The sequence below is a fragment of the Ovis aries genome, chromosome X, assembly GCF_016772045.2.
Source record: "Ovis aries strain OAR_USU_Benz2616 breed Rambouillet chromosome X, ARS-UI_Ramb_v3.0, whole genome shotgun sequence".
NCBI lineage: Eukaryota > Metazoa > Chordata > Mammalia > Artiodactyla > Bovidae > Ovis > Ovis aries.
In genome coordinates, this window is record NC_056080.1 from 63271171 (window position 1) to 63286160 (window position 14990).

The 14990-nt window shown below is 39.6% G+C and overlaps 1 protein-coding gene across 5 annotated transcripts in view; it reads left to right on the forward strand.

The window, feature by feature from the left end:
• KIF4A (kinesin family member 4A) overlaps positions 1–14990 on the forward strand; it is a 128516-nt gene that overhangs the window by 91230 nt on the left and 22296 nt on the right. For all 5 annotated transcript variants that reach the window (XM_042242405.1, XM_042242404.1, XM_060408154.1 and 2 more), the window contains exons 18-22: positions 462–572; positions 5335–5418; positions 5868–5981; positions 12379–12534; positions 12654–12754. In XM_042242405.1, coding sequence (XP_042098339.1) covers positions 462–572; positions 5335–5418; positions 5868–5981; positions 12379–12534; positions 12654–12754 — 566 coding nt within the window. The remainder of the gene's footprint in view (positions 1–461; positions 573–5334; positions 5419–5867; positions 5982–12378; positions 12535–12653; positions 12755–14990) is intronic.

Here is a 14990-nt window from a genome sequence, read left to right on the forward strand (position 1 = left end):
TCCTGAATATTCATTGGAAGGACTGATGCTGAAGCTGAAGTTCCAATACAAGACCCTGATACTGGGAAAGATTGAAGGCAGGAGGAGAAGTGGACGACAGAGGATGAGATGGTCGGATGGCATCACCGACCTGATGGACATAAATTTGAGCTAGCTCCAGAAGTTGGTGAAGAACAAAGAAGCCTGGAATGCTGCAGTCTATGGGGTCACAAAGAGTTGGACAGGACTGACTGACTGAACTATTTTTTTCTATTATTTGTTCAGAGTGTTCATTTGTATAGTCTATACTTGGAAACCCTGTGCAAGCATAGTAAGGAGTATTGCAAGCATAATCAGAAAATCTGTTAGCAAACTTTTCAACTCAGCTCTGGATTTTCTTTCCTTAATGGTTAGTCTATCCATCTGTATATCAGCCCAGAATAAGTGCAGGTGACTACTTGTGCTGATTTTTGTTTTCATAGGTGATAAAAAACCAGCGGGTACAGTTAATGCGTCAGATGAAAGAGGATGCAGAGAGGTTTAGACAGTGGAAGCAACAAAAAGACAAAGAAGTAATCCAGTTAAAAGAACGGGTAAGTAACTGCAGCTTCTCAGAATCCTAACTAATGAACCCTTTTCTGGGCTGACTAGCATTAAAGCCTCTCTTCTAACAACTGGATCTCTAAATATATGATACATTCATGAATTTAACATGAATTTTTTTAAACGTCTACTATGTGCAAGGTACTACCCACTAGATACCATGGAAAATAGAAAGATGAGTAGTATACGTGTTCTGCCCTTGAAGAATGTCTTATCTACAAAGAGTGGTAGAATATAATTTCTAAAGGTGATGGTAGTTTTATTTTTTAACTAAGCATTATAAAAGAAATGTTGTAAAAAGAGAATATGTTGTCTAAATGGGAAAGTGAGACATAAGCATGGTTTTCTTCAACAAGTTAGTGTTCCAATATATTAATTTGAGAGTGATGTTAAGATAGTGAAGTTTATATAATATTTGTATGTAATGTAGTACCAGGGAGGATAATAATTAGGAAAGCAGAAAATAATGAAAATCATTTTTTATCTTTTTAAAAATGTGTTTACTTTATAAAAAGTTGTTTATTTTTGGCTGGCGGGGGTTGCTTTGCAGTGTTGGTTTCTGCCTTGTATCCTCATTGGTCAGCCATGGGTGTATGTCACCTCCCTCTTGAACCTTTCTCCCACCTCCCTTTTTCTTGTTCTGATATCCAGCAAGGTTCAGCCCAGGTGGTTACCAAATACATACACTGGACACTAATTAGAAAAGAAAATGTTTAAGAAAAAGAGTGTACCATTTTTTAAAAATGTTTTATTTAAAAATATTTTTAAATTAAAATGTTTATAAAGTAATTAAAAATTATTTAGAAGGTTTAAAAAACTCATGGAATTTTTCAAAGGTCTGAAAACAGTTCATATCTTTTTTATAAGAATAAACAAAAAAGTTAAAACCATAAAAAATTAAGCATAGTTTTCTTTAATACAAGAAATAAAGAGACTGGTACTTTACAAATAGTCTAAAATGCCAATGTAGTTAAGAAAGGGAATCACACTTCTAGTTGGACTAAAAAGATGATAACTGAAAAGGCCTTGAACAATAGGGAGGATTTTGACAGAGGTAAATGCCAGCATTACAAATAAATAGAAGATCAGGAATGAAGACACAGAGATGACAGCTTTGTCGGAATTTTCAAGGAATAGCAAATGATCCATGTTGGATGAAGGATAGTCAGAGAAGATTTCATTGGAAAGACAAGTTGAAGCTGGATTGTTAAAGATTCAGGAAATTTGAAATTTGTTAGTGTAAAGATTTTTAGGATTTTTGAGAAACAAAGTAATATCAGCAAAGTACTGCTTTCCAAGATACATCTGGGATTCAGGTGTTAAACAAACTAAAGTATTGGGAATCTAGAGGCCAGAACACAAGCAAATATTGCATCATCCAGAAAGATAATAGGGACCTGAATTAGAATAGTAACAGTGATCTTGGAAAGCACAGGAAAGAACATTAATTTGGGATCATTTTTAGAACAGGCCAGAATGTGATATGTTGAATCAAAAAATGAGAGAAATGTTTTAGGAATGGTGGCACAAGGAGCTTTGTGGTCTCTCTTTCCAGCAAAAGAAGTGCAACTGGTGACATTTATTAAAACAACCATTAAAAGTCTCTGGAAATTGTCTTAAAGGCATACAGGAAGTAAATCATTCCAGGAAATCTATTTAATCTCAATAAGAACAGCATAGAGTCTGTAGCCTTTGAGCCTCGAGCAACTCCCTCCCTCCTACCCAACAGCTCCATTTTGCTGAAGCTTTTTTTTTTTTTTTTTTTGGATTAAGAGCAGCCAAGAGGTCTGGGGATCCCTTCTTCCATCTCACCCCCGTGCACAGAGTGGAAGCTCTATCCCTGCTGCAGAAGACCACAACTACTGGGGTCTGACTATCCTAACCCCTCTAATCATAGGATGTAGGTTCCATGTCAAGAGAGGCAAACCAAGAAAAATAGGGTATGCTGCCCCTGCTCAGCATCCTAATCCTAGAACAGAGATATCACTCAGAGAAGTGGGCTGCTGTCCCACCAGGTCCTAAACAGTGGTACAGATAGTTCTGCCCAGGGAGAGAAGCAGGCCATAGGAATGAAGTTTTCCCTAAGAGGACTGGCTTTATTTGGCAATAGAATCTGGGGAAGTTAAAACCTAAAGGTGCTGTCAAAAACAATGGAAATTTTGGTAGTGAACAATTAGGAGGAGACTGGTAGCTCCTGAGAACAATAAATGAAACAACAGTCAAAATATTCTAAGATCTAATGACTGAAAACTTTCTAAATTTGATTAAAAAAAAACATTACACATCTAAGAAGCTCAATCAACTACAAGTAGGATAAATTTACAGAGATCCACACCCGAGACACTTCATGTCCAAATGTTGAAAGACAAAGACAAAAAACTTAAAAGCAGCAAAATAAAATGACTCATCACATACGGAGAAATCCCAATAAAATTAACAGCTGAATTCTCATCAGATCAGGAATAAGACAAGGGCATCCACTCTCACCACTTCTATTCAACATTGTCCTGGAGGTTCTAGCCAGGACACTTAGGCAAGTAAGATATATGAAAGGCATCTAGGTTGAAAAGGAAAAGGCAAAACTATCTCTGTTAGAGATGACATGATCTTGTATATAGAAAATCCTAGAGAATCAACTGAAAACTGTTAGAACAAATACATGAGCAGGAGAGTTGCAGGATATAAGTTCAATGCACAAAATTTGGTCATATTTCTCTTCACTAAAAACTAACAATTTGAAAGTGGAATTAAGATAATTCCATTTATAATAACATCAATAAAAATAAAATACTTAGGAATAAGCTTAACAAAACAAGTGTAAGACTTGTATACCAAAAACTACAAAACGTCCTTTAATTAATAGAAGATCTAAGTGAAAAGAACAATAACCCATGCTCATGAGTGGGAAGACTTAATATTAAGTTGGAATACCCCAAGATTGATCTACAGATTCAACACAATCCCAACCAAATTTTGTCTTAGCTTATTTATAGAAATTCACACATTTATCCTAAAATTCTTATGGAAATGCAAGTGACCAAGAATAGTCATAACAATCTTGAAAGAGAAGAAACTTGGAAATATGATATTTCCTGATTCCAGCAAATCCATGACCTCACATAGCTACCCTTTATTTTCAGTGTGAAAACACTTAAGATCTACTCTTTTAGCAGATTTAAGTAGAGTTCAACTTTTTTAGATTCTGCATATAAGTGAGAAGGCTTCCCAGGTGGTGCTAGTGGTAAAGAGGCTGCCTGACAATGCAGCGTCCCTGGGTTGGGAAGATCCCCTGGAAGAGAGCATGGCAACCCACTCCAGTATTCTTGCCTGGAAAATTCCATGAACAGAGAAGCCTAGTAGGCTGCAGTCCATAGGGTCACAAAGAGTCAGACACGACTGAAACGACTTAGCACATATAAGTGAGATCATACAGTATTTGTCTTTCTCAGTCTGGTTTATTTCATTTACCATAATGACTTCCAGGTTTATCCACATTGTTTCAAATGGCAGGATTTCCTTCTTGTTTGTGAATGAATAATATTCCATTATGTATACAGTTGACCCTTGAACAACATGGATTTGAACTTCATGGGTCAACTTACACATGAATTTTTTTCAATAGTAAATACTACACTACTATACTATTCAGGGGCTTCCCAGGTGGTGCTAGTGGTAAAGAGGCTGCCTGACAATGCAGCTTCCCTGGGTTGGGAAGATCCCCTGGAAGAGAGCATGGCAACCCACTCCAGTATTCTTGCCTGGAAAATTCCATGAACAGAGAAGCCTAGTAGGCTGCAGTCCATAGGGTCACAAAGAGTCAGACACGACTGAAACGACTTAGCACATATAAGTGAGATCATACAGTATTTGTCTTTCTCAGTCTGGTTTATTTCATTTACCATAATGACTTCCAGGTTTATCCACATTGTTTCAAATGGCAGGATTTCCTTCTTGTTTGTGAATGAATAATATTCCATTATGTATACAGTTGACCCTTGAACAACATGGATTTGAACTTCATGGGTCAACTTACACATGAATTTTTTTCAATAGTAAATACTACACTACTATACTATTCAGGGGCTTCCCAGTTGGTGCTAGTGGTAAGAAACCCACCTCCCAGTGCAGAAGACATAAAAGACATTCGACCCCTCAGTCAGGAAGATCCCCTGGAGGAGAGCATGGCAACCCACTGCAGTATTTTTGCCTGGAAAATCCCATGGACAGAGGAGTCTGGCAGACTACTGTCCATAGTGTCGCAAAGAGTGAGACACGACTGAAGAGACTTAGCACACATGCACTATACTCTCCACAATCGGTTGAATGTATGGATGCAGAACCACAGATATGGAGGGCCAACTGTAAAGTTAAACCCAAATTTTCGATTGCATGAGAGTTGACACCCCTAACCTTGTGTTGTTCAGGCAGCAATATATTCCACATTTTCTTTATCCATTTGTTTGTCAACAACTTTTGTCAACTTAGGTTATTTCTGTAGCTTGGTTATTGTAAATAATGCTGCAATGAGTATGGCAATGCAGGTATCTCTTCAAGATACTGATTTCATTTCCTTTGCATGTATACTCAGTAGTGAGATTATCAGATCATATGGTCTTTCTATTTTTGATTTTTTAAGGAATTTCATTCTGTTTTCCATAATGACTGTACTGTTGAAAGACTCTTCAGTTACATTATAAGGTTTTATTTTAACTAGCTGAATAGCAATTAAAAATCTGGCTCTCTTCTTCTTAGGACCGCAAGAGGCAATATGAACTGCTCAAACTTGAAAGAAACTTCCAGAAACAGTCTAATGTGCTCAGACGTAAAACTGAGGAGGTAAGAAAATCCAATCTGCTAGGTCAAGTGTATTATCACTTTCAGGCTTAGATGCTGGCAGAATAGCATCCCTTAAATGAGCCAGTGTCCTGAGAAACCAGGGATACCAACCTTGACAGCAATTTGAGTCTTGATCCCTGTTGGTCAAGCATAAAACCTGCTGAAAATAGCAGTATTCGAATAAGGATTTTTTTTCCTGATTGGACTTGCTTCTTTACAAAAAAAAAGTAACACTAATATATGACAGTTCTAGATACTATCAGTCTGCAGTACTTCCTTGAAATGTGTACCTCCCCTAGGCTCTTGAGCCATAACCAGTGTTATGTACATGGGGACTTAGAAATGCGGTTCCTATAGAATTCAGACCCATAGAATTTTTATGCTAGAAATGAGAATGTTCTTCTTTCATACCCTTTAATTCAACATTACTATGAACCATTTTTATTTAGGCAGCAGCTGCCAACAAGCGTCTCAAGGATGCTCTCCAAAAACAGCGAGAGGTCGCAGATAAGCGGAAAGAGTCTCAGAGTCGTGGAATGGAAGGCACTGCAGCGCGAGTGAAGGTATGGACAGCTTGAACCACCATTTGTCTTATGTACACTGGGGATAGGGGAAAATGTGGAGTTGCTTTCTTTTTATTTAGAAGTAAACATTACAAAATCTGAAGTTCTACCTGAAAACCTTATTTCCCAAAGATATGATTACCTCCAAATGGTTGTTAAAGAACAGGAGTAGTGAACTCTTTCTGTTCCTGAGTCTTGATCACTGTTGGTCATAAACTTTGAGCAGATAAAATTTTTTAACAGTTTTATTGAGGTATATTTGACCTACAATAAATTATACATATTTAATGTGTACATTTTTAAAAGTTTTGACACAGATATACACCTTTAAATCATCACCACAATCAAGATAATGTCAGTGTCCATCAGGATCAAAACTTTGTCCACTTTTGTAATCCCTCCCTCCCATACCCAATCTATCCTTCTACCCCCCATCTCCAGGCATCCATTAATCTGCTTTCTGTCACTGGATTTTCTATGTAGATGATCATGTCATCTGCACATAGGGACAATTTTATTTATCCTTGCCCACTCTGTATGCCCTAAAAAAAGAGCCTTTCTTACCTAATTGTACTTGCTAGAACCTCTAGTAAAATATCAGTAGAATAGATAAAAAGAGGACATCCTTGCTTTGTTCCTAATTTTAGAAGGATAGCTTTCAGTCTTTCACCGTTAAGTATATTAGCTATAGATTTTTGTATCAGATTGAATAAGTTCTTATCTATTCCTAGTTTGCTGAAAGTTTTTTTATCATGACTGGATGTTGGGTTTTTCCCAAAAGTTTTTTTCTGAATCCTTTTGAGATGATTTGTTTTTACTCAGTATGGCAATGGCATTGATCTTTTTCCAATTTATTTTATTAAGATATAACTGACATACAGTAAGATTTACCCTTTTTAGTGTAGTACAGTTCTGTAAGTTTTAACATCACATGGTTATTATCAAAATACAGAATAGTTATCCCCTCCAAATTGCCCTGTAACACTTTGTCGTCATCTCCCACATCCTTTCATAAACAGTGATCTGCGTTCTGTCATTATTGTTTTCACTTTGCATTGTATCGATGTCATATAACTGGAAACATACAGTATGGCTTCTTTCACTTAGAATAAGGCATTTGAAATTCATCCATGTGTGTCTGTGCGTACTGTCATGTCCAACTCTTTGTGACCCCATGGACTGTAGCCTGCCAGGCTCCTCTGTCCATGAGATTTTGCAGGCAAGAATACCAGAGTGGGTTGCCATTTCCTCCTCCAGGGGATTTTCCCCACCCAGGGGTTGAACCCGCATATCCTGTGTCTCCTGCATTGGCAGGTGGATTCTTTACCACTGAGCCACAAGGGAAGCTCATCCATGCTATTGCCTATATTATTCCATTGTATGGAGGTTCCTTTATCTATTCACTTTATCTAATCATTTAAATGTTTTCTTGGAGTCATTTTTCTCCTAGTTTTTTGGGCTCATGAATAAAGCGGTTATAAAAACATTCTCATACAGGTTTCTATATAACAAAGATAGTCATTCACTTGGGTAAATAGCTAAGAGTGAGATTGCTTGGTCATATGGTAAGTGTGACCATATAAAGGAGAGGGAAGCCTGGCATGCTGCAGTCCATGGGGTTACAAAGAGGCAGACATAACTTAGCACCTGAACAGCAACAACAGTGTAAGTGTATGTTTAACTTTACAAGAAACTGCCAAATTATTTATCTAGTTGTTCAGTGCTAGTATATAGAAATACAATTGACTTTTGTATATTAATTTTTTATCTTCTGACTTCATTAGTTTTGTAGCTATTTTGTAGGTTCTTTGGGACTTTCTATATAGGTAATCATACTGTTCATGGGGTTCCCAAGGCAAGAATACTGAAGTGGTTTGCCATTCCCTTCTCCAGTGAACCACATTCTGTCAGACCTCTCCACCATGACCTACCTGTCTTGGGTTGCCCCACGGGCATGGCTTAGTTTCATTGAGTTAGACAAGGCTGTGGTCCTAGTGTGATTAGATTGACTAGATTTCTGTGAGTATGGTTTCAGTGTGTCTGCCCTCTGATGCCCTCTTGCAACATCTACCATCTTACTTGGGTTTCTCTTACCTTGGGCGTGGGGTATCTCTTCACGGCTGCTTCAGCAAAGCACAACTGCTGCTCCTTTCCTAGGATGAGGGTATCTCCTCACCACTTCCCTTCCTGACCTTCAACGTGGGATAGCTACTCTAGGCCCTCCTGCTCTCCTTGGACGCAGGGTGGCTCCTCCCGGCCGCCGCCCCTGGCCTCGGGGATGCGGGGTGGCTCCTCCTGGCCGCCGCCCCTGGCCTCGGGGATGCAGGGTGGCTCCTCCCGGCCGCCGCCCCTGGCCTCGGGGATGCGGGGTGACTCCTCCTGGCCGCCACCCCTGGCCTCAGGCGCTGGGTAGCTCCTCTTGGCTGCTGCCCTTCAGGCATGGGGTCCTCCCGGCTTCTGCCCCTGACCTCAGATGTGGGGTAGCTCCTCTCAGCCACGCTTAGTGCACTGGTTGCAGCCGCCTGCACTTAGTGCACCGGAACAACAGACTGGTTCCAAATAGGAAAAGGAGTCCGTCAAGGCTGTATATTGTCACCCTGCTTATTTAACTTATATACAAAGTACATCATGAGAAACACTGGACTGGAAGAAACACAAGCTGGAATCAAGAATGGTGGGAGAAATATCAATAACCTCAGATATGCAGATGACACCACCCTTATGGCAGAAAGTGAAGATGAACTAAAAAGCCTCTTGATGAAAGTGAAAGTGGAGAGTGAAAAAGTTGGCTTAAAGTTCAACATTCAGAAAACGAAGATCATGGCATCTGGTCTCATCACTTCATGGGAAATAGATGGGGAAACAGTGTCAGACTTTATTTATTTGGGCTCCAAAATCACTGCAGATGGTGACTGCAGCCATGAAATTAAAAGACGCTTACTCCTTGGAAGGAAAGCTATGACCAACCCAGATACCATATTCAAAAGCAGAGATATTACTTTGCCGACTAAGGTCCGTCTAGTCAAGGCTATGGTTTTTCCAGTAGTCATGTATGGATGTGACAGTTGGACTGTGAAGAAGGCTGAGTGCCGAATAACTGATGCTTTTGAACTCTGGTGTTGGAGAAGAGTCTTGAGAGTCCCTTGGACTGCAAGGAGATCCAACCAGCCCGTTCTGAAGGAGATCAGCCCTGGGATGTCTTTGGAAGGAATGATGCTAAAGCTGAAACTCCAGTACTTTGGCCACCTCATGCAAAGAGTTGACTCATTGGAAAAGACTCTGATGCTGGGAGAGATTGGGGGCAGGAGGAGAAGGGGACGACAGAGGATGAGATGGCTGGATGGCATCACGGACTCGATGGATGTGAGTCTGAGTGAACTCCGGGAGTTGGTGATGGACAGGGAGGCCTGGCATGCTGTGATTCATGGGGTTGCAGAGTCGGACATGACTAAGCGCCTGAACTGAACTGATATAGTTAATCATGCCATCCATAAATACAGTTTTATTTCTTCTTTTATAATATATATGTCTTTTATTTACTTGCCCTATTGCATTGGTTAGGACATTCAGGATGATACTGAATAGGAGAAATGACAGTAGAAACCCTTCTGTTTCTGATCTCAGGGGAACAATATTCAGTCTTTACCATTAAGTGTGATATTAGCTGTAGGTTTTTCATAGAGGTCCTTTATCAGCTTGAGAATGTTCTTATCTGTTCTTAGTTTGCTGTGAGTTCTTATCTTGAATGGATTTGTTTTTTTTTTTTTTTTGGCTACACCACACACTTTGCAGGATCTTAATTCCCCAACCTGGGATCAAACCCAGGCCTCCAGCAGTGAAAAGGCCTGATGGGTTCTAATTACTGGACCACAAGGGAATTCTCAATGAGTGGATATAAATTTTGCCAAATACTTTTTGTGTCTAGTTTGTTGATTTGGTGAATGATTTCAACGTTCAAATATCGAGTCAGCCTTGCAATCTTTGAATAAACTCCACTTAGTGATGATATATCATCCTTTTTATGTATTGTTGAGCTTGTGTGTGCATGCGTACATGCTCAGTTGCTTCAGTTGTGTCCGACTCTTTGTGATCCTATGGACTATAGCCCACCAGGCTTCTCTGTCCTTGGGATACTCCAGGCAAATGCCCTCCTCCAGGGGTATCTTCCTGACTCAGGGATTGAACCTGGATCTCCTGCATTGCAAGCAGATTCTTTACCGCTAAGCTCCATTGTTGAGTTCAACAATATATAAATTAAAATCTTGCTAAAATAAAAATTTTGTGTATAATTTTTATATCTGTATTCTTGAGGGACATTGGTCTGTTGTTTTCTTATAATGTCTTTGTCTGGTTTTGATATCAAGGCCTCCTAGAATAAGTGAGAAAGTATTGCCTCCTCTTCAATTGTCTGGAAGAGTTTGTATAGAACTAGTATTGTTTCTTCCTTACAAGTTTTGTACATTTCACACATTAAGCCATCTAGGCCTGAAGGATGTTTCTGTTAGTTGTTGCTTTGGGTCAGAGGAGGGGTTAACTGTAATTCAGTTAGTGAGCTTTGGTAGTTTGTGTGTTTGCCATGATGGCAAACACATGAATGAATAACTCATAAAGGCATGAAGTTATTCATCAGTTCAGTTCAGTTCAGTCGCTCAGTCATGTCCAACTCTTTGCGACCCCATGAATTGCAGCATGCCAGGCCTCCCTGTCCATCACCAACTCCCGGAGTTCACTCAGACTCACGTCCATTGAGTCAGTGATGCCATCCAGCCATCTCATCCTCTGTCATCCCCTTCTCCTCCTGTCCCCAATCCCTCCCAGCATCAGAGTCTTTTCCAATGAGCCAACTCTTTGCATGAGGTGGCCAAAGTACTGGACTTTCAGCTTCAGCATCATTCCCTCCAAAGAAATCCCAGGGCTGATCTCCTTCAGAATGGACTGGTTGGATCTCCTTGCAGTCCAAGGGACTCTCAAGAGTCTTCTCCAATACCACAGTTCAAAAGCATCAATTCTTTGGCGCTCACCTTTCTTCACAGTCCAACTCTCACATCCATACATGACCACAGGAAAAACCATAGCCTTGACTAGACGGACCTTTGTTGGCAAAGTAATGTCTCTGCTTTTTAATACGCTGTCTAGACTGGTCATAGCTTTTCTTCCAAGGAGCAAGCGTCTTTTAATTTCATGGCTGTAGTCACCATCGCCAATGATTTTGGAGCCCAAGAAAATAAAGTCTGTCACTGTTTCCATTGTTTCCCCATCTATTTGCCATGAAGTGATGGGACCAGATGCCATGATCTTCATTTTTTGAATGTTGAGTTTTAATCCAGCTTTTTCACTCTCCTCTTTCACCTTCATCAAGAGGCTCTTTAGTTCCTCTTCAATTTCTGCCATAAGGGTGGTGTCATCTGCATATCTGAGGTTATTGATATTTCTCCTGGCAGTCTTGATTCCAGATTGCCAAAATTGTTTCCAGATTAATATCAAATAATTATATGTGATTAATAATAGTTAATTAATAATAAATCATTAATATAAAAATATATCCACTCTAGCTTTCTTTGACTACTTTTAGCATGGTATATCTTCATCTAAAAATGAAAATTTTCATTTTTTGAAAGTATCTGTGTTTTATTACCCTGGATCTCATTGCGATACACAGGCTTCTCATTGTGGTGGCTTCTGTTGTTGTAGAGCACAGGTTATGCACATGGGCTTCAGTAGTTGCAACACATAGGCTCAGATGTTGCAGTGTGCAGGCTCTAGAGCATGGGCTCAGCTGTTGTGGTGCTTAGGTTCAGTTGCTCCATGGCATGTAGGTTCCTCCCAGACCAGGGTTCGATCCCATGTCCCCTGCATTGGCAGGCGGATTCTTATCCAGTGCACCACCAGGGAAGTCCAGGTTACCTTTCTAAAAACTGAATTTATTTCACTCAGACTGTAAAGTAATTAACCTCCAATTAAAATAAATAAATTTATATTAACAAAACTGAATTTAGTTAATTGCATTTTTTAAAATTCCATTGATCTATTTTAAAGATTAATAATGGTTACTGTTTATTAAGTAGAACAGATGATCAAAATATACTTCAGTTCTGTATTATGACTTATTATGGACAAAGGTTAAGGAGAAAATGGAGAAGGTAAAAACAGAATACATAGAAATGCTAGGATATCTGAAGAAAGATTTTCTGCAGAAAGCTTTCTTGTGACCTTTTTGGAAATTGCCACTAAAGGCTCTTAGAGCACTATTGGCATTTTTGGTGAGTTTTGGCACAAATGGAAATCTCACTTCTACTTACTTGGGCTCTGGTTCAAGTGAAATTAAACCTGGAGTGAATCTAGCCCATGGGCCAGAGATTCCTCATCCTTAACCTAACATGACTGATTTATCTTCTAGAGTTGGCTTGGAAATGAAATTGAGATAATGGTCAGTACTGAGGAAGCCAAACGCCATCTGAATGACCTTCTTGAAGACAGAAAGATTCTGGCTCAGGATGTGGCTCAACTCAAATTAAAAATGGAATCTGGGGAGAATCCACCTCCTAAACTCCGGGTAAGTGCTCTGTGGAAATATGTTGGCAATGATCATACTCTACACTCCCCAGAAATCCTCACTAATTTGGAGAACTTCTTTCTAATTAGAGCTTCACCCTCATCCCCACTTCTTTACAGAGGCGAACATTCTCACTTGCTGAACTGCGTGGTCAAGTTCCTGCATCAGAGGGTTCCATTAAAAAGCAGATTGAAAGCCTAGAGACTGAAATGGAACTCAGGTAATGGTACTATCTCTAAGTCATTATAAAAACGTATGCCTTGAATCAAAATAGAAGCTATCAATCAGTGATTCAAAGGCTTTGTGATGTGGGAGAAACAAAATAATGATTTTTTGAACTATGCACTTCACTAGGCGTGTTAGATACATTTTCTCATTCAGTCTCTCTGTGAGATATATACATTATGAGATAAGCATCATTCTTCTCACTTTAGAGATCTAAAGTTGAAAGATCTTTAAAAATTTGCTAAAGATTATACAGAACCAGGATTTGAAACCCACTTTATCTAATTACAAAATCTATTATCTTTAGCGTCTGAGCCACCAGGGAAGTCCATGATATATCACAAGAACTGACAAAAAATAAAACTTTAGAGGAACCCAATAAATGATACCAGAAGATCAACAACCTGGGAGAAATAATTTTAGAGATCATCAGCAAAGTAGATAAAAGTAAACTATCATGAGCATTAAACGAGATTAGAAAGTAAAGTATAGGACTTCTCTAGTGGCTCAGTGGAAAGGAATCCTCCTGCCAATGCAAGGGACACAGGTTCGATCTCTAGTCCAGGAAGATTCCACATGCCTCAGAGCAACTAAGCCCATGCACCACAACTGCTGGACCCTGTGCTCTGTAGGGCCCAGATGCCACAACGACTGAGCCTGTGTGCTACAACTACTGAGGCCCCTGCACCTGGAGCCTGTGCTCTGCAAGAGAAGCCAGCACAATGAGAAGCCTGAGCACCTGAACAAAGAGTAGCCCCCACTCAGTGCAACTAGAGAAAGCCTATGCAAAGCAACTAAGACCCAGCACAGCCAAAAAAATAAATAGAGAGTAAAATACATAACACAGAACTTGGCATCTTAAAAGTGCTTGATAAATGCTCTTCTTTTTAATCACTATTACTGTCTTTTAAATATCTATTAAATCTATAAGGAACAGAACTTTGATAGATATTTTATACTGTCTTAGGTATAATAGAATTTTATTGCCCAGAAGACCTTGGAGATCATTTAATTTGTTTTCAGCAACACACACTAGCTGTATATCTTTGGATATGTCTTTAAGTCACTCAGCAATTGATGTTCTACTTTGTGCTACACTTGGAGAAGGAAATGGCAACCTACTCCAGTATTCTTGCCTGGAAAATCCCATGGATGGAGGAACCTGATAGGCTACAGTCCATGGGGTCACAAAGAGTCAGACACGACTTAGTGACTTCACTTTACTTCACTTTGTGCTACACTAGATGTAGTGGGATATATAGAAAGCATAGATGGCATTGTCCTTGCTCTCAAGTAGAAACATTATACTGACTGACAGTGGTGTGTTGAAATTGTTAAAATTTCAGGAATGCTGTAAACTGTTGATAGCTTACAATTGCTCGTGGTGAGAATATTTACACTATGGAAACTAGCAAAGGCTGCAAATCAGATCTGGTATTTTTAGGTGCTGTTTGTTAAACATTTACCTGCTCACCATTGTGCATAAGTAAATGATTATATAAATGTAGGGCAGGTGCCAGGTAGAGTGCAATTAGACCAAGGTGAGTTTAATCAAAGGAATTTCTCTAAAGACAGGAAAGGGCATTTGATAGATAAAACAACTCTAGTGTTCTGGCCCACCTCTTCCAAGAAGCCTTCCCTGACTCTTCATCCCTCACTAATTTTCCTCTTCTCTAAACTCCTTCAGAAATTACAGTACTCAGTCATGTAGTACAGATGATATATGTTCTCTTTATATTTATTGATTATTTTACATCTATTAGTCTTGTCAATCTAGACAGATTGTAAGCTTGTTGAAGGAAAGGACTACGTATTAGACCAGAGTTCTCAAAGTATGGTGTACAGTCTCCTGGGGATCTCTGAGACCCTTTCAGGGAACCTATGTGACTCCCTGTTTTTATAATAATATTAAGAAATTGTTTGCCATTTTTATACTATGTTGACGTTTGCCATAATAATGCCAAAGCAATAGTGGACAAAACTGCTAGCACCCTGGCTTGAATCAAAGCAATGGCACAAACCTGTGCCACGTGGTGTGCTCAGTCACTCAGTCCTGTCTGACTCTGCAACCCCATGGACCATAGCCTGTCAGGCTCCTCTGTCCATGGGATTCTCCAGGTGAGAATACCGAAGTGAGTTACCATGCCCTCCTCCAGGGGATCTTCTCAACCCAGGAACTGAACCCGCATCTCTTATGTCTCCTGCATTGGCAGGCAGGTGCTTTACCACTA